At 42.1% G+C, this 19,534-nt stretch overlaps 1 protein-coding gene across 4 annotated transcripts in view; it reads right to left on the bottom strand.

Annotated features, from left to right (window-relative positions):
* Positions 1-2,342: 2,342 nt before the first annotated feature.
* The window catches only part of MTMR7 (myotubularin related protein 7), a 103,271-nt gene continuing 86,079 nt past the window's right edge, over positions 2,343-19,534 (bottom strand). For 3 of the 4 annotated variants that reach the window (XM_081220713.1, XM_081220714.1, XM_081220715.1), the window contains 7 exons: positions 14,302-14,411; positions 13,094-13,219; positions 11,205-11,254; positions 8,911-9,111; positions 7,155-7,295; positions 5,469-5,595; positions 2,343-4,756 (listed from right to left, as the gene is read on the bottom strand). In XM_081220713.1, the coding sequence (XP_081076839.1) occupies positions 4,394-4,756; positions 5,469-5,595; positions 7,155-7,295; positions 8,911-9,111; positions 11,205-11,254; positions 13,094-13,219; positions 14,302-14,411 (1,118 nt within the window). In that variant the 3' untranslated portion in view covers positions 2,343-4,393. Of the gene's footprint in view, positions 4,757-4,987; positions 5,596-7,154; positions 7,296-8,910; positions 9,112-11,204; positions 11,255-13,093; positions 13,220-14,301; positions 14,412-19,534 lie in introns of those variants that run through there. The other variant, XM_081220716.1, reaches the window with a different exon arrangement.

The raw sequence follows: 19,534 nt of genomic DNA on the forward strand, positions 1-19,534 counted from the left end.
GGATAGCTTGAAATCGGGAAGTGTGATGCCTCCCGCTTTGTTCTCCTTTCTCAGTATTGCTTTGGTTATTCCTTGTCTTTTGTGGTTCCATATAAATTTTAGGATTGTTTTTACTACTTTAAAAAATGCCACTGGAATCTTGATGGGAATTGCACTGAATGTATAAATGGCTTTTGGTAGTATGATCATTTTAACAATATTCTTCCAATCCAAGAACACAGGATGCCTTTCCATTTATTTGTGTCTTCTTTGATTTCTTTCATCAGTGTCTTGTAGTTTTCAGAGTAGAGATGTTTCACCTCCTTGGTTAGGTTTATTCCTAAGTATTTTATTGTTTTTGATGCTCTTGTAAATGGGATTTTATTTCTTTTTCAGATAATTTGTTAGTATACAGCAATGCCATTGACTTTTTATGTTACTTTTGTATCCTACAACTTTACTGAATTTGTTGATTAGATCTAACAGATTTTTTTCGTGTAGTCTTTAGAATTTTCTATGTATAAAAACATGTCATCTACATACAGAGACAGTTTTACTTCTTCCTTTCCAATTCTGATACCTTTTGTTTCTTTTCCTTCTACTTTGGTCTACTTTGTGGTCCACTTTGTTGAGTAGAAGTGGTCAGAGTGGGCACCCTTATCTTGTTCCTGACATTAGTGGAAAAGCTTTCAGCCTTTCAGCAGTATGATATTAGCTGTGGGCTTATCCCTTTTGGCCTTTATTATGTTGAAGTATATTCCTTGTATACCTAATACTATACCTATATACCTATACTCTTTGTTGAGAATTTTTATCATGAATGAATGTTGAACTTTGTCAAATGCTTTTTCTGCATCTAATCAGATGATATTTTTTTCCTTCATTTGATTAATGATTTATCACATTGATTTGTGTATGTTGAACCATCCTTGCATGCCAGGTATAAATCCTAGTTGATCATGGTGAATGATCCTTTTAATGTGCTGCTGCTTTCAATTTGCTAGTATTTTATTGCAAATTTTTACATCTCTATTCATCAGGGACATTGGTCTGTAGTTTCCTTTTTTGGTAATGTTCTTTTCCAGCTTTGCTATCAGTGATGCTGGCCTCATAAAATGAGTTTTGGGAGTGTTCCCTCCTCTTCAATTTTTTGGGAAAGATTGGCATTAATTTTTCTTAAGATGTTTTGTGAAATTCACCAGTTGAAGCCCTCTGGTCCTGGGCTTTTCCTCCATGAGAGATGTTTGATTACTAATTCAATCTCTTTACTAGTAATTCGTCTATTCAGACTTTCTATTTTGTCCTGATTCACTCTTGATAGTATGTTTCTAAGAATTTTGCATTTCTTCTAGGGTGTCCAGTTTGTTGGCATATAGTTTTTCATAGTAGTCTCTTACAATTCTTTATTTCTGTGCTATCAGTTGTAATGTCTCCTTTTTCATTTACAATCTTGTTGATTTGGGTCCTTTCTTTTTTCCTTGGTTTACCTTTTCAAAGAACCAAGTCTTAGTTTGGTTAATCTTTTCTGTTGTTTTCCTATTCTCTATTTCATTCATTTCTGCTCTAATCTTTGCTATTTCCTTCTGCTAACTTTAGGCTCAGCTCTTCTTTTTCTAGTTCCCTAAGGCATAGAGTTAGGACGTTTATATGGGATCTTTCTTGCTTCTTAATGTAGGCATTTATTGCTGTGAACTTCCCTCTTAGAATTGCTTTTGATGCATCCTGTAAGTTTTTGTTGTTTCCATTTTCGTTTGTCTCAAGATACTCTTTATATCCCCTTTAATTTCTTCTTTGATCCATTGGTTGTTCACAAGTTTTCATTCTGTATGTTTGTGACTTTTCCAGTTTTCCTCTTATTGATTTCTAGTTTCATACCATTGTGGTCAGAGAAGATACCTGGTATGATTTCAATCTTCTTGAATTTACTGGCTTGTTCTGTGGCCTAATAATATATGGTGTATCCTAGAAAATGTTCGGGTTTCCCTGGTGGTGCAGTGGTTGAGAGTCCGCCTGCTGATACAGGGGACACGGGTTCGTGCCCCAGTCCGGGAAGATCCCACATGCCGCGGAGCGGCTGGGCCCGTGAGCCATGGCCACTGAGCCATGGCCACTGAGCCTGCGCGTCCAGAGCCTGTGCTCTGCAACGGGAGAGGCCACAACAGTGAGAGGCTCACGTACCACAAAAAAAAAAAAAAAAAAAAAAAGTTCATGTCCACTTGAGAAGAATGTGTATTCTGCTGTTGATAACAAAATGTCTGTTAGTACATTTGGTATATAGTGTGGTTCAAATTTGCTGTTTCCATATTGATTCTCTCCCTGGATGATCTATCCATTGTCTAGAGTGGGGTATTAAAGTCCCCAACTATTATTTTATTGCTTTTATTTCTCCTTTTAGCTCTGCTAGTTTTTGCTTTATGTACTTAGGTGGTCTATTTTTGGGCAAGGCATCTGTTTGAGCACTGAGGGGGAGGCAAGGGTCATTGGCTGAGATAGCCTGGTAGGACTGCTGGCTTGGTTCCCCTCCCACCCAAGTGAGGCTGTAGGATGGGCTTCATGGTTGCTTGGATTCTGTGATGTTACTAGACAGTTGGGACTGGATACTATACTCAGCATTAGGTGGGGCTATGAAATTAGCTTCCCTGCCCTGGTGGTGCAGCAGGATGGGACACAAGGCCTGCACAGCTCATTGTTTGGGGACCTGAATCAGGCAGGAGTGTGCACTGAAGGTGCAGGCCACCAGTCTTGCTCTGCAGACAGGGAAAGTCACAGGCTGTGCTCTCTGTTCAACTGCCACTGTAAACGGGGCTGTTGGATGGGTTATGCAGTTTCCCGTGTGTTCTGGTAAAGCTCCCTGGTCAGGCAGGCTGATGTGTTTTCAGCAATAAGTGGGGCTACAGATGAGTTTCCCTGCTCAGGCACCATGGGAGAAGCAGCTCGAAGGTCACTAACTGTTTGTTCGCAGTCTCAAGTCAACCTGTGCTCCAGGTTCCCTGGCCAAACAGGGCCACTGGCTTTGCTCTCAGGGCAGTCAGCTCTGCCCACCCGCTTCTCAGCTCAAGTGCTGCTGGGGTATGCAGCTTCCAGGTGTTCTCGCCACCCCTCCCTATCGGGTGGGGCTCTCTGTCTCCTGCCGGGGGAGGACTGAGAAGGCCCATTTCAGGCAGCTCCCAAATCTTCCTGAACAGGCTTTCTGGTCAGTAGGGGCCAGGAGCCACAGTCTGCAGCAGGGGCGCCATGGCTCAGCTCTTCTGCCTGGGCGTGGGCAGACTGGACTCCAGGGCCAGCAGCACGTCCCCTCGGGAGCCCAAGCCAGGCAAACCTGCGCCCTGTCGCATTCTCTGGTCAGACTGCACCACCGACCAACCGGACTCTGTCGATGAATGGGGCTGCTGGCTGAGATAGCTGTGTGGGCTCTTCAGGCAGAACGTCAATCAAACAATACTAACCAGTCACACGGTTCCTAAGGTAACAAATGACAGAACTTACTCCACGTGGTAAACAGACATGAAAACCAAATTCTCTGGCTCTTAATGTGACATCTTCTCATTGAAATGGTGCCCTGTGACTTTATACAGTCATACTTCAGGGATCAGGCTGGTGGTTGACCCACCCTGTCCTGGTGATGTAGTCTCTGGAGTAGTAATAAAAGGTTGTTATTAAAAAAGTTAATATGATCCAAATTCATATTTAAGAACCAGAGAGTAAATGTTGTTTCTACTTTATTAGGTGGTACATTGGTGTTAGAGAAAAGTGTGTTGTAAGTCTTAGCGTTTTTTAAATAAGGAGCAATATGAAATTCCAGGAAAAGGCAACGAAATTATTGTAATGATTTAAAATATATTACCTAAGAGAAAGTTAAAGTGAACAATAAACCTGAAAGATAAGCTTAAGTGCAGTTACAGAGCTCATCAGTTACAGAAGTATGTCTATTAACCATAACGTGTTCCATTATTAGAAATACTGAGAGTCAGGAAGGAAGGTAACAAAATATTTTAGGAAACAAAATACGCATCTGGAAGTGAAATAAGGGGAAAGGCCGAAGTGGTAAGTGTGAAGAGGTCAGGGCACTTTCTGACCAGCCGCAGGCTATCAAGGAAGATTTGAATTGATAACCTCAGGTGCTGGTAGAGGTCATTGCTCTGTAGTGAATAAAACTTCTTCCACAGTCTAGAATGATTTTCAAAATGGGGAATCATTTTCCTTATACTTGTTTGATAAAAGAAATGGCTACTTCCTGTTCTTCAACACCTGAAGGAACTACACGTTGGGCTTTTTTCTTTTTACTGCTACATTTGATAATTCTCAAGGACCTGTATCATTTGTTGGGCTACTTTGTCATGTGAAATTGCACTGTTCCCTTATTTCTGGAACGTGTTTCTGTGTGTCCTTTACTTGGGAACCCCACGGGGGACCTTCAGGCCGTGAGGAACACGGCCTCGTCAGAATCCCGGTCCTTGCCGCTGTCCTCGCTCGGCACGCACTCCCCACCGCTGGGGGAGCGGCAGCTCAGATCCTCCACCCCGGACTCTTGGTCACTGTTGGCTGACAGATCTGGGTCTGAGCTTTTCAGATTGTCTTGGGTTAGAATCAAAGCAGAATCTTCATCGCCCTGTGAAGGGCTCCTGGATGGAAATGATTTCATATTCCCGCTGTAATCCTGGGGAGTGTTGGCCGTGCTGTTGTCTGAGGTAGAAAACCCTGAGTGTTTGCTGGGTTCACTTTGCTTACTCTTCACTTGAGTGCGATTTAACTGGACTTTCTGAATTTTTTCCAGCCTCTAAAAAAGAAACAACAATTTCAGGGAACGATCATAAATCATGTGTCTTTTTTGTATATGCATGCCTAAAGGTATTCATTACCTTCCAGCTGGGTATAATGTTAAGAACATGGGATTTAGACGGACTTGGGTTGAAAACTAGACTTCATGACTTTGGACAAAATAATTAGATTCTGTGAGGCTTGCTTTTCTTCATCTCTAATCTAAGGATGGCACTGCCTTAGCACAGGTTTTCTATAAAATGCAGAAAACGTAGCATAGGTAGAGTACCTGGCATCCTTCTTTCTGCATCTATCTGGTTTTACATAAAGATTTTCATCCTGTGAACTCAAAATACATTTTTTAAAATGAGGAGTGAGGTGTTCATTATCTAATTTTTTAAATTAAGATATAAGTAGCTCACCCTCTTAAAGTGTACAGTTCAGTGGTTTTTAGTATATTCACAAGGGTACACAACCATTCACTACCATCTAGTTCCCTAATATTTTCATCATCCCCGAAGCAAACCAAGGAAGTGAGCCAAGCCAGATGTCTGAAACGTATTAAGTGCCTAGGTAAGTGCTCCCCTAGTGGGGGCTGTGTTTCTTGTTACCCACTGGCTAAAAATGTGAAATGGCTCTGTTGCTACATTTCACACATCCTGAGTCATGAGAGGCTTTCCCAGAGCAGTGATCGTCACAAAATAAGGTTAACAAGAGCAAGTGTGTCTTACTTCTTCTAGGGCCTCGAGTTCTTCCTCCAGCTGCTGGGTTTCCTCCTTCACAGCCATCAGGTAATCTGTGACCGACTGTCGGGGCTGCAGTCCCTTTTCAAAGCGGTTATACATTCCACTCCAAAATCTAGAGAGGACAGCAACGCTTCATGAAACACCAGGTCACAGTCTGTACATCCACATCCTCAAGTCTTCTAAGGGATCTTTCAAACCACAGTCCCACCGTCCTAATAATAACCAAATGCAAAGCACAGGCTCAAAAAAGCCACTTTAACTTAAGGCAATAATTTCATGTTGATGTTTTCATTTTCTTGAATCAGTAGACTTCTTTTGGGGAGAATAAATTCATGAAGTCTACTTGTATTGGTACTGAGTTAGTAGGCACATAACATATTTTTCTAAAACAGACTGTGAAGGTAGTACATGTTAACATCTTCTTTCTTTTTTGGGCTTAAGAAAATGGCTCTTAGTTTGGAAGTCAGCTTGAAAAATGAGTGTTTGGGGCCTCCCTGGTGGCGCAGTGGTTGAGAGTCCGCCTGCCGATGCAGGGGATACGGGTTCGTGCCCCGGTCTGGGAGGATCCCATATGCCGCGGAGCGGCTGGGCCCGTGAGCCATGGCCGCTGGGCCTGCGCATCCGGAGCCTGTGCTCCGCAACGGGAGAGGCCACAACAGTGAGAGGCCCGCATACCGCAAAAAGAAAAAAAAAAAAAAAAAAAAAAAATGAGTGTTTGTATTAACATGCAGCATCTTTCAGCCACAAAGGGAGTCTTTTAAATTTGAGGGTTTTCGCTTGTTCTTATCACTACCACCAAAAATTTACATTTGCAATAAATCCTCCCTTTTTTATTCTACACAGTAAAGCATACTGGAATGCAAATGAGAATACAGGTGCACTTTGCTTTACTGTGCTTTGTGGAGATGGCGTTTTTTTACAAATTGGAGGTTTGTGGCAACCTTGTGCCAAGCAAGTCTATCAGCACAATTTCTCTAACAGCATTTGCTCATTTTGTGTCTCTGTGTCACATCTGGGTAATTCTCAGAATATTTCAAGACTTTTCAGTATTATTTTCTTTGCTATGGTGATCAGTGATCTTCGATGTTACTACTGCTAGTCACTGAAGGCTCAGGTGATGGTTAGCGTTTTTTAGCCATAAAGTGTTTTTAAATTAAGGTATAGAACATGGTTACATTGTTTTTAGACGTAATGCTGTTGTTGCACACTTAATAGACTACCGTATAGTGTAAACATAACTTTTACATGCACTGGGAAACTAAAAAATTGATGTGACTCATTGCGATATTCACTCTGGCAGTGGTCGGGAACCAAAGCCACAGTATTTCTGAAGGTAAGCTGTGTCATGATCACTACCTAAACCTGTGATTCCACATTTAACTTCTAAGGTCCTCCCTCCCTCCCTCCTTCACTTTTAAATAGACTGGAACTTACATTTTTAGGATATCATTACTACAAAATATTGACTTCTAAAGAGAATTCCACATTTAGGGGGAAAAAGAGAGAGAGAGGAGACACTGGCAAAAATGCCAGATGAGATAAGCATCTTCCTTCAGTGTGTTTGCATCCAAAAAAGCCTTGAAGCTCATACACTTCAACTTCCAAATGGTAAAAAGTGCCAGAATCTTAAGTTCATAGCCATACTTGTGAAGGTCCTAGAGGTTTACATACTTGTACATGAAGTTGCATGGCGTCGTGGGGAGATGGAGGGTTCCCTGGGTCTGACTGGGATCACCTCTAAATAGAGGGTTCAGGTAGTCACCCCGATTCTTCCACAGGTGAGCCCATAAAGAGTATGTTCTTTCTTGAATTCTGTTACAAAGAAAATAAGCCTGAATACAGCTTATCTTCATTCTTACAAATAGTAGACATGTAATATTAAAGCTGGAAAGGGATCAAAAACTGTTATCTGAACATCAGGTGTCCCTGTTCTCTAGCAGGGAAATTTGCAATCTGTGTCTTCACGGTACAGCAGGAGAGCTCTGTAACAGTCTCGACTCCTCTGCTGTCCGTACTGGCCTCGGCAAGATGCTTGATCCCTCTGAGTAAAATAAAACCACAAGAATTTTTTTGGAATTTTTCCCCAAATAGTCGTTGGATTTTTATTATTTGCCAGGTACTATTTAAACGCTTCACATATTTTCTCTCATTTAATCCTCACTGAATTCCTATGACATTTGTCCCTTTTGCTAATCTGGCCCAACAAATCACAAAACTACCTAGGAAAACAGGTGAGCTTAAAGGATGTACTCTGCTACTTTTAAATCATTACAACTTATAGGAATTAAAGTTCCTTGGAGAAAACATTAACTAGTACCTACTGGAAAAAGTCATTTTCTTTCCATTCAGGCTCCATAAACTAGTAGAGTCTATTTTATTTGAACTGATCATTTCCAAAATTAAATCTGATATTATATTATATACCACACTTAAAGTCATTTTATTTTATCAAAATTTCAAAAATGTTCTTTCATTTGCAGCTCTAAAGTCACTTTGTGTTAAGTTTTTGACTTTATAAAAAGTCCACATTTCATCTACTTTTTCCCTCTCAATAAAAGCAATCCAGTTTTAATCTGAATAAGAGACTGACCTGAGTTTCTAATTTACGTTCCCAGTTATACAGTAGTCCACCTTTATCCATGGGATATATGTTCCAAGACCCCCAGTGGATGCCTGAAACTGTGGACAGTACTGAACCCTGTGTATACCGTGTTTTCCTATACATACACGCCTATGATAGTTTCATTTATAAATTAGGCATAATAAGAATATCCACAATGCCAGCATCACTACTCTTGAACTTTGGGGCCATTATTAAGTAAAATAGGGGTTACTTGAACACAAGCATTGTGTTAACCTCGACAGTCAATCAGTTAACCGAGACAGCTACTAAGTAAGTAACAGGCCATCCTGGGCAGGATGGAGAGGGGCGGCACAAGGTTTCACTGTGCTACTCAGAATGGCCCACAATTTAAAACTTACGAATCGTTTTTTTTTCTGGAATTTCCCATTTAATATTTTCGGACCACAGTTGACCTTGGATAACTGAAATTATGGAAATCGAAACCATGGATAAGGGGGACTACTGTACTTGCAATTCTTATGACAGACGCCAAAGATGTCTAACTCTTTCCTTTTAAATGCAAAAAATTGCTTTCTCTGACTCCAAGAAGCTTCCTTTCCATTTTCAGTACGTGAAGTCTACCTACCTGTCTGTGGACACTAGGCAGGAACTCGGCAAAATGGACTTGTACCTATCTTTGTCAGCTGATGGCATTAAACTGTTAAAGTGACGTCAGGAAAAAGAAAATAACTTTACTCTGTCAGTATAGATGTGTGGCTAAAACAGTCTTCAAAACTGTGGAAGGCCATCTGAAATTCTCAGTCACAAACTCTTTCGATAAAAATTAAACCCTGCAACACTTACTTGAGTTCTTGTCTCTCCTTCTGGCTGTTACATAGGAAGTTTCCAAACTGGCAGGAATAGATGTGGTGTTGAATATGAATCAAAAACCTCTCATTAAACTCAAAGGCACAGGGAAATTGTTCCATTAACTGCCAGACGCACTCAATGAACTGGTCAATAACTGGAGAGATTTCTTTGGGATCACCGTCTAGGTTGCCATATCTGTGAAACAAAGTATGAGAGACATTATGGCAAGGTTTTTTGGGGTTTCTTTTTTGTTTTGTTTTTTAACTCGAACGCTATAAATGCAAAAACAATCATAGAAGCAACCCTAATTCCTAAACAGATCTTATCTTATAAACCTGGAATGCAGAAGAAGTGGAAAAACATAACTTTTTAAATTCTAATGTCAAGAGAAACTTTGTAGTGAAGGTCTGAGCAGAGAAGGGACATGTTGACGTTACAATTACAAAAGAAAAGTGTTAGTGCTAGAGACAGAATTCAAGGAGTCTTTCCATGGAGAGAGCAACCTTTCATTCAAACGTGCAAAGTACATCAGAACTTCTGAAATAAATCTTCCACTTTAATTAGTGACAGAGGAGAATGGGAAGAAATGCCTAAGCAACTTCAGAGTTTTTCATTTTTGCCTGGTTTTGTTGGGAAGAAAAGAGGAAGAGAGATAGCTTTAAAAAAAAACTGGTTCCCCAAGTTTCTAGGGATATTTCCATTTCTAGACCAGTGTTAAAACTTGTCAATAATTTATTTCCACGTGACCACAGATTCCCACATACCTTTATATCTCTCGTATCATTGTTCTCAAGAGTACATCAGGAATCTCCTCCCTCACGTTTGTATTGATTTTTAAACGAAGACTGCCTCGTCCTTTACACTATTATGTGAATTTTAGAAAGAATCCAAAAGGGTGATTTGGGTGCCATCAAATACAGAATAACAATATAGAACCTCATCTTCTCAGACCTGGATAATCAACTTGAGGAACAGGAATGAGCAAGGATCGGTTTAGTCATTTTTTCCAGGGTGGAAACTTTAGAAACTGCCTGGAAACCTCTCAAAAGGTTTAGTCCCACTCACTTTTGGTGGCTTTAAAAAGGGGTTGCCCAATATGTGCTTTCCTCACAAGACACATATTTATCGGCCATTTCTATATTCTTTCTGCCACAGATCCTCTACCTCAGAGATCCTAAGTGCCTATCAGACAGTCGGTGGAACCCCCAAAACTGAAAATAACAATTGATCGTAAGGTTACTTAATTGTTTGGGGGCTTTAATTTTCTCATTTGTAAAATCGAATCACTGTGCTTTCTGGGAAAGATAATTAATTATAAAAATAGAATTCCAGAAAACCACATAATAAATGCTCAACTAATGCTAAATGCAAAAACTTACAAAAATAAATATGGGCAGCTCCATAAATTCAGAATTTATTTTAGGAAAACATTCAAACAAAAATGTATATCAAAATCTCTAAATTATTATCAGCATGCTGCCTAAATTTAAATTTTACCTCTAAAAGACGAGACCATACCAGCTACAACACGTAACATTCAGGGATTAGAGACACCAGAACACCAGTCAGACATTACCATCCACACTAACCAAATGAGGCCAGTAGCTTCTGTTTATTGAAAGCCCAGTAGATGGGCTAGTAGGCAAGGAGCTGGGCTATTCACATACACGGTCTTAAAAGCCTTGCTATAACCCCGTGGATTAGGGAGGGTCTCCCCTTTAAACAGATGGGAGGCGAATGCTCAGAGAGGACAGGTGCCCAAGGCCACACAGCAAATGCCACAGCCTGGACTTGAGGCTGGATCTGTTGGGCTCAAAGCCTGGGCCGCTGTCCTACATTAGCTCTCCAGGGATGCCTGGAACACAAATGCCGCAGGATAAGCCCAATTTAACTCCCCTTGTGGAAGATCAAAGAGAAACTGTTCCACAGGCATTTCACAACGTGCAGCTTAAAATGAATGTCTGCGCTTCCAAAATGGAATCATTTAGTAAATCAAATGTGTGCAGAAGGAAGGGAGAGTCCATCCTTTCTAGGTCGATTAATGAACAAGCTTCTGACTCTTCTGGAAGAACATTAGTTAGTTCTGCTCAGTAAATACCAACCGTTCTCGAGTTAGAACTTCTTTATCTGTGATACACATATTCAACAAAATTTAAACTTCCTGAATAAGATACACAAGGAAACTCTGAAAACAAGGCTATTTTCCCCCACTTAACTGAGAACTTCAGAAACAGATTATCTTTTTTATCCTGAACATTCACTACAACAGATTTAAAAATATTTCTTACCTGTGATTAAACTTATGACCAAAGGAAATCCAGTCCTTTTCAATTAATACCTACACAAGATAGAATATAAATATCATGGAGAGAAGCAAATGAAGGAAAATAAGAGACCAGCACCAATAATTCTGAAGGATTCTGAATTCAAAGGTTCTTGGAGCAGAAGTCACTCTCCTCCGTAACCTGCAAATGAACGAGCACTTACTGTTCACCCCTATAGAGATGCATGTCAGAGGGCCAAGTTGAAAGCCTTCCATAGGAAAAATAAAGAAGAGTGGACATATGAAAATGTAATGCCAGCACCCACAGAGCGCTTTCAGTGAGCACTGTTCATACTGCTTCATGTATGACCTCATTTCATTGTGGGGTAGGTATTATCACTCTCATTTTAGAGAGGGGGAAACTGAAAGAGGTTAAATACTCACCGAACATCACGCTACTGGCAAGCGGTGGATGCCACCTCGTAACCGAGCTCCAGAAACCACCACAGCCCATCCAGCCCAACTCTCAACCAACAGGCGACGCTGCTTGTCAATATAATAGCAAATACTAGCCGTTTTACAAGAAACAACTAGGGATGTTCTCCAGTGATCTTCAGTATACTTTAGAAGAATTCTAGAATGATGAGGGTCTGGAACATATTAGAAGTTTCAGCCCTGCTTTGGAGTTAGGGGTAACATGAGTTTATACTCTCAACTTGTCTGGATTAAAAAAACCAAAAAACTTTTAAATCAAATACTATAGGATAGTACCATCAATATCACCAATGCTCTGAAACAGCCAGAGCTTTTCCCTTAAAAAGAGTAAGGATTGGTTGAAGTTTGGCCTTGACAACGCCTAAGTTTATTGGGGAGGAATCAAAAAGAGCCAATGGTGGTGAAGGGGAGAGGCTCCCACACCCCACTCTCCAGACAGAAATGAAGGACTCCAGCCCCTAACCTCAGTCTAGGGGAGGGGTCTGAAGCAGGAATGTCACTCTGAAGTCTCAGTGCTGTCACAGGTGATAGGAAGTTCTCTGACACATTCAAAACAAAAGGAAAGAAAAAGCCCAAGAGTGGAAACCTGCCACTTCTCCCTCGTCCCCAGAGTGTCAGCTGATAATACTTGACAAAGGAGACCTAGCAGTAGAGGTATCCCATCAGGCTTCCTGGCTCAGCATCTATCCCAAGCATGGATTCAGGATCCTCTGAAGCACTTTCTACCAAATCATGGTTCAAGAGGCAGGAACCAGGTAATCTCCCAGCTGCTAGGAAGTCCCTGCAGTCACTAAGATTTTGCTTCTGGCTTAGCCAAAGCTTCACCCTTCCAGGCAACTAACAAATATTCTGCAGTTGGAAGCAAAATGTCAAGTTTTGAGGCACATCTAAAAGGTGCAAAATCTAGGAGAGGATGTACCCATTATTTCAGCAAAGAATGCAGAAACACTGTAAAGTTTTCAATATTCTCATCCAGAGTTGTGAAGACAATTTAAAATATAAAAGCAGTAAGTGAAAACACTTTTTCCTATAGAAAGTTTTTTCTCCAAATATTTTTTCTCGAAAGTGTTTTCTGTTTTATAGTCATGTTACCTCAAACTTGAAAATATGTATCAAACTTGAAATATATTTATACAAATGAGGTATAAAACTATTTTACAAACTGCTAAATAGATATTTTATATTTGCCCCCAGATTCACCTTTAATAGCATTGATTTGAATTGGTTCCAAAATCCCAGAAATTCACCTTCTTATTCCAAGCCTATTTCACCTTTTCCCCTTTAATTAATCATGCTGATCTACTAAGAGAAAAATAATGTTGATGAGGAGGGGGAAAAGTTGCCAATAGTTGTCAGAAGAGAGGTCCCTTCTGTCCAGGCACTGCGTGCATGGGACAGTGGCCAGGCGGCCACACTCACCATGAAGCCCTTCAGAGTCCGGTAGTGAGGGTCCAGCAGGAGGCTGGCCACCGAGCACACCTGAGCAGTCCTGTCCCAGCCATCGGAACAATGAACAAGCACACTTGCCCCTTCCTCTGAAACTGCCTGAAAAACAGGATGGGCAAAGGATGGCTGTCAACAGGAAAAATCATCAGAATTAGCTTTGGCTTTGTACTCGCAGAAAGAATAAAAAAAAGATTTACAGGCAAAAAATCAATACCAAAACCTGTTCCTTCATTTACTGAGTGTTCACGCCCCCGTGTAGTTAGGGCGGAGCCAAGGAGAGGTTTGGTGCCGGTAACGGAAGCGTCCCTTCCCTTCCCTTATATCCAGGGCCACGAGCCCGGCTTCTGTACCATATACAAGCAGGCTTCCTGTGTGAACGTCTCCTAGCCCACCCTCAACCCTCTCTTCCTCCCCACCGGGTTTCCACCTTAAGCCTTTCCAAATGAAATTCTGGAGCTGCTGCTGGCTGCAATCATTTTCAAAAAGGAAAAGACAAAAATTATAAATTGTAAAACTATGAAATTAGAGATAAAAGGATAAGAGCCAAGTAAAAGTGCCCAGCACTGAATAAATATTTGTTAAATAAATGAATTATCTAATAAAGGGGAGCATACCATGTCATCAGAAAAGATAACGGTTGTCTTTAGGTGTAAATCTGAGGGGAATTTATTTTTTAAAAAAAACGCACTGAGCAAAAAAAATAGACAATGCATTCAAAAGCAGCTTATATGAAAGTTTCAGCAAAATCTTCCTCTGGCAGAACAGAATCTACCTGCCAGGTTCAGGAACATGACTTGCTTCTGCCATCACTGAAAAGGGGGAGCTGTTTGCTAAGGTGTAAGTTTCAGGCCTCGGTCACTCAAGTGACTCACACTTGGATGTACCCTCCTATAGAACATTCTTTCCTCCACCCAGGACCAAGCCTAATTGAAGAGAGGCCATTCTGAAAGTATTTTACCACTTGATCGCCTTGATGATACACCGTCCACTGAACACCATCCTCTCTTTCACAAAATCCCATCTTCAGAGGGCCTACTTCATGGAGGTCTGCAAAGCCAGCTCCCCATGTGGTATCACCCCGTTTCGTATAGAGGAGCTCACGCGAGGGAACAAGATCTCCATTCTGAAGTCAGCACACTGGCTGCCCTGCCCCACAATTTATGTTCTCTGCGTTCGCATACCTTTGCAATGAAGATTCCTGCATCCATGATGGCCTTAATATGCCTCAGCCAGCCAGAGTTCTCCAGTCCCCAAAGAAAGTCACTCATGGAGGGAGACTTAAGTTCACACACTGCAAGATAAATTGTGTTACAGAAACAAAATACAGAAAATCTCTCATTTTACATGTGATCGTATTTGCAGGCAGTTCGTTAATGATTCCTTCACTGTAGTATTTTCTGGAAGACTTGAGTCAAGATAAATGCCCACGCTTACTCTTTCTACTGAACGGTTCTAAGTAAGGCTTTTCTATCTTCTTGGGTCACAGAGGACACTGCATCTGGTTAGGAGTATTATATTAGTAAAGTTTAAACCCTAATCAATGAAAATCATTGACTGTTACCATAGTAAACATAAGAGAAGATTTATTTATTCTTCCAGCAAAGATATTCAAAATGTGCCACCGAGAAGCACTTGAGTAAGAGTGCCCTGGAGGAAAAGACTCCTACAACGAACTCCAGCACTTTCCCAACTAGAACTCCATCATCCAAACACTTCAGGTGCAGACTGCCGTAAAAATATAAAACAGAGCTGTCCTAGAAGTCTGAAATGGAAATGATCAAACTCCTGCTACCAACAGTCCAACCCAAAGGGAGTAAAGCGTGTGAACTTAAATATGAGACCCTGCACTTCTGAATGCTTCTAGAGCATCAGGTTAGGGGTTTTCCCTTTGGTTGAAAATGAAGATAATCCAGGATTCCAATGATACCTATATTTTACAAAACTAAGGCAGGTGTGTAAACACTTCTATAATATTATCACAACAATTTCATCTCGAGAGCTTATCTTTTAGTTAACATGAAGCATGAAAAAATTTTAGGACTCAGCGTTCTGACTACGTATCACAAATATGACATTCCAAAGTTCACAGGGTTCATACCTATAAAGCCCTTTTGAGGAATCGTATAAATTCATCAATGAAAATTAAACAATGTTCCATAGATTTTGTTTGTTTAAAGTGTTTCTTTGGGCCTTGATTTCTTCACGTTTAAAACAGGGAAGGTGTACTAAAGTCTATCTAAGTGCCCTTCCAACTCTAAACTCCCAGATTCAACTTTAAGTCTATGAAAGCACTGCGCATTTGCAATACATAAAAACAGTTAACAACGTTTAATTTCTCAGATACCCTTCCCTCAAATATGCCAGATAACAGAGGGTTCACTCGTATTTCCCGCAACATATGAGCCACGCAAAAAAAGCACAAGTAGTTAAATTCTGAGTCACAGACGGCAGCAGTGAGGAAGAAAATAACACCAAGATTCCCAGCTGTTAAGGCCCTTCTTAAGAAAAAACCGTATTATGAATATGTTCAGGCAAGAGTCCAAACTCTTCCAAAAGCTTGCCCTGAGCTGGAAGCCCAGCTGGAGAACTGAGTTCTCTCCAGCACTGCCCGGGTTCAGGACACTGTCCCTTTGAGGTCACACTGCTGCCGGCTCCCCACCAGCAGCGATTTAGATTGTTCCAGGAAGATTATTAACCTGATTTGCAGTCTTCAAACGTTTTTGCACGTGTGCCCCTCCACTGATTTTTAAAACCATGTACCCTCTCAGGCACCCTCGAATAACGCACCATAATAAGGCTGAAGGTGTGTTCGCCGTCTGTAAGGTGGCAAAAGGGCAGTTCGTTAGGGGAGGTGGGAAAGGACGGCTGGTTCACACCTGGACGGAGGAGCATCTCTAAGGCAGGCGAGGCAGTTTTAGGGAGGACCACGTGCGGAAGTCAGTGCCATAAAGCCATCCAGCCAGGGCGCCCCTGGGAAACTCTTCCCGTGACCTCGGGGTGTATGTACTCAGTGTGAAGACAGACGCTGAATCTGCTGCAACTGAAAAATGCCAGCCCTGGTGAGAAACTGGGCCGGGCGTGGCTCTGCCCTCGGGGAGGTGGACGGGGACGGGCTGGCCGCAGTGCTGCCCAGAGCCTCCTTGCCGCGCACGTGACGCAATCCCCGCACCCTCTGTGCTGCGGCCTCTCCCGCGGGCGCCTGCTGTTTGGGCTTTCTGTCCAACCCCGGCCGTGACCCAGACCGTTCAGCTTAATCCTAAAATACACACATTCCACCACGTACAGTCTCTGGACCCACTGAGTCCTTTAAATCTTCCGCAGATAAGACTGACTCGCAAACAGTTTTTTGTTTTTTTGTGGGGGGTTTTTTTTTCCACTGAACTAGCCCAAATTTCTGGTGGTCATGATCGGGCTCAGGGCTAGCTGGCATCCTCCTTCATTTCAAAAAGTCCAGGGAGCTAGAGGGATATCTTGGCATCCAAGCTCTGAAGCTCAGTCCAAGGACAAATGATCCCTTTTGCCTGCTCTTCCCACCAGGTATGGAAATGACAGCAAGTTTAAAAATACAGACGCCAGGCTCTCCAGCTGACTGGGAGGCGGCTTGTGCCAGTGGCAACGGGGGACCGGCCAGCTCACAGAACAAGGCCCTAAAAGGTGCTGTGGAGAGGATGCCCAGGCCACCCTCTTCACTGGCTCACGGCCCAGGGGACCAGCTGCCGCATCTCTCCCAGGTCAGCTCCTTTCCTTCTACACGGAGGATGGCTCCTTGTTTAACACATCTGCTTTCGGGAACATTAAAACTGGGTGCATTCACTAAAACAGCCTCCCGAGGTTTCACGCAAGGTAACGGCTGAGAGAGTTTCCCCTCGCATGCTGAGTGGCAATGGTTAAGAGCAATCAGCCCACAGGTGATTAATACACATGGACAGATGGGGGTACACTTGAGACTCCCAAGAATTAGCGCCTGGATTTTTAAATATAAAACTGGTGGGTTTGTTTGGATAAACTCAGGATAAGGCAGAAATACTGATCGGTTCACCCCTGTTGCCAAAGCTGAACCAATATTTACAAACCATTTTGCTGAACAAAGTTCATTTCAGCTGACCTGAGAGGCATCAGCCACAGATCACAGAGAACCAGACTTATTACACTAACCTGGAGTTTAATGCCTGGGTCTAGTGACAGTTGTTTTACATAACAGGGCAACTATATCCCACAAACACATAAAAACAACACTTAAAAAAAGATCGATAATTATGGCACCTGAGGAAATAGGAAATTTATTTGGAAGAAAACTAACCTCCCATGATCTTCCTCAGCTATTTCCTATACCAAGCTCATTTCTTCCTACACAGTGACTGGATGGGGATCAGTGAGGGTGCAAAGTCTCCATCTGAGCCCTGTGGGACTGGTCTTTCTTGTGTCTAAGATCTAAGGTTGGAAGGTACATGGCCCTCCCTTACTTGCCAGCCAGACACATACCTGAGCTCTCCTAATGTCTGATTTGTCTCCTTCCCATTTTGGAGTCAAAAACCCAAGCCCAATGAAACGGCCTTCAAAGAACTGGCAAAATGATGGTAATTTCCCTCAACTGAACATCCCAGCAGGTGATACCATTTAAAGAGGACTTAATTATGGCCTGTCCAACAGAAGTGTTTGGTAAAGCCTGCCCTGTGGTCTCCCTTTTTTACTGAGAGCCCACCCTGGTGACAGAATAAACTCTGCAGTGAAGTGTACTCAGTCTACTACTGTCAGTGCTGCTCTCCTCCCCCACTCCCCTGCCAACTGACATGGACCCTCTTTATAGAGGCCTTTACATTAACTGGAGAGATCTGTATATTAGCTTCTCTGTATATTACTGGACACCAATAAGATTCCAGCTTTGTTTGTGATGCTATTTTCTGGAATCTCCACACAATTAACAATGACATGAAAACCTTTTTTTTTTTTTTTTTTTTTTTGCGGTAGGCGGGCCTCTCACTGTTGTAGCCTCTCCCGTTGCGGAGCACAGGCTCCGGACGCGCAGGCTCAGCGGCCATGGCTCACGGGCCCAGCCGCTCCGCGGCATGTGGGATCCTCCCGGACCGGGGCACGATCCCGCGTCCCCTGCATCGGCAGGCGGACTCTCAACCACTGCACCACTAGGGAAGCCCAAAAGCCATTTTTGAATAGCCTTGTCCTCCTCTAAAGAATTCGATGCTAATATAAAATGGTAAGTTGCGATCCAGCCTAAATTCTGTACACCTGTGCTACCACTGCTTGCATTAGCAGCATACATAACTATATGCAAACACATGGGCATGAATATGTGTCTGTGTCGAGCTACTAATAAACATGTATGTGTGTGTAAATGCATATATACACACACATTCCAGTAATACTAATTACCATTGACCTAAAGAAAATCAAGCAGCTGGTTCACAAAAGACTGCCCTATTAGGATTTATTAGCTTTGCATATGAGTTTTGTGTCTAAAGACACAATTTGCCACAAATAAATTTTAAAATATATGTGCCCATTTATGTTACATTTACCATATATAAGGCTTGGGAGTTGGTCATTTTCTCTCAGTGAACAGGAACTCAACCAAAGATAGGGCTTAAGGAATGAGAAGGAAGGGGTGCTGAGAGCCTGTGAAGTCGGGGTGGATGGAAGATATTAGTGGTAAATGCTGGAGAGAAGGCCGAGAATCATGTGAGATTAAGATGTTGGCAGCAAATAACAGAAGTGGTGAAATAAGCAGTACACGTAGCTGGGGACGTAACTGGTGGAAAAGCATTCCACGCTCATCACACCGGCTGAGCAAAGCTGCAGGACCAATGCACCCATCGAATCTGAGGCCACACTGTCACTGGCAAGCAGATACTGAATTGCCCCATCCCACCTGCAGCCTTGTGGAAAAACTGCTCACCTTGTGGCTAATATGAGTCATGTCTATCTTTAGTTTTATGGGAGACATGTTCTTCTATAAGTGCTCCTTTTGTAAATGTCCTAGTTATCCAAAAACTAGCTGTCATGATTAATAAAATGAAAACAATAATTCTGAGGGTGAAATTTTTTGATCTTTGAATTGTCCCAAGGAACATCAAGATACAGCATAATTAGAATAAAAAATAGCCATTCTTCTCCCATTAAATCTTTGTTTTCTCTTGTCCTCTCCTTTGCTCAAATCACCCAGAGATGAAATCTTTGGCTTTGACATCCAATTAAAACATTCAACCATCTGATCTACCCAAGGACAGCCCTCAGGAAGATCACTTACGAGAAAGCATCGTCTTCTCTTCCCGCCAGGATTTTCTGCCCTACATCAAGATCAGTAACGTCACTTTGTATTAATAAATAAAGCCTTTTTCTATGCAATGCCCAGCATATAGAAAACTCTCAAGACCTGTCTGATGTACAGATGACTGTCTA

This window comes from Mesoplodon bidens (genome assembly GCF_964165515.1).
Source record: "Mesoplodon bidens genome assembly, chromosome: 20".
NCBI lineage: Eukaryota > Metazoa > Chordata > Mammalia > Artiodactyla > Ziphiidae > Mesoplodon > Mesoplodon bidens.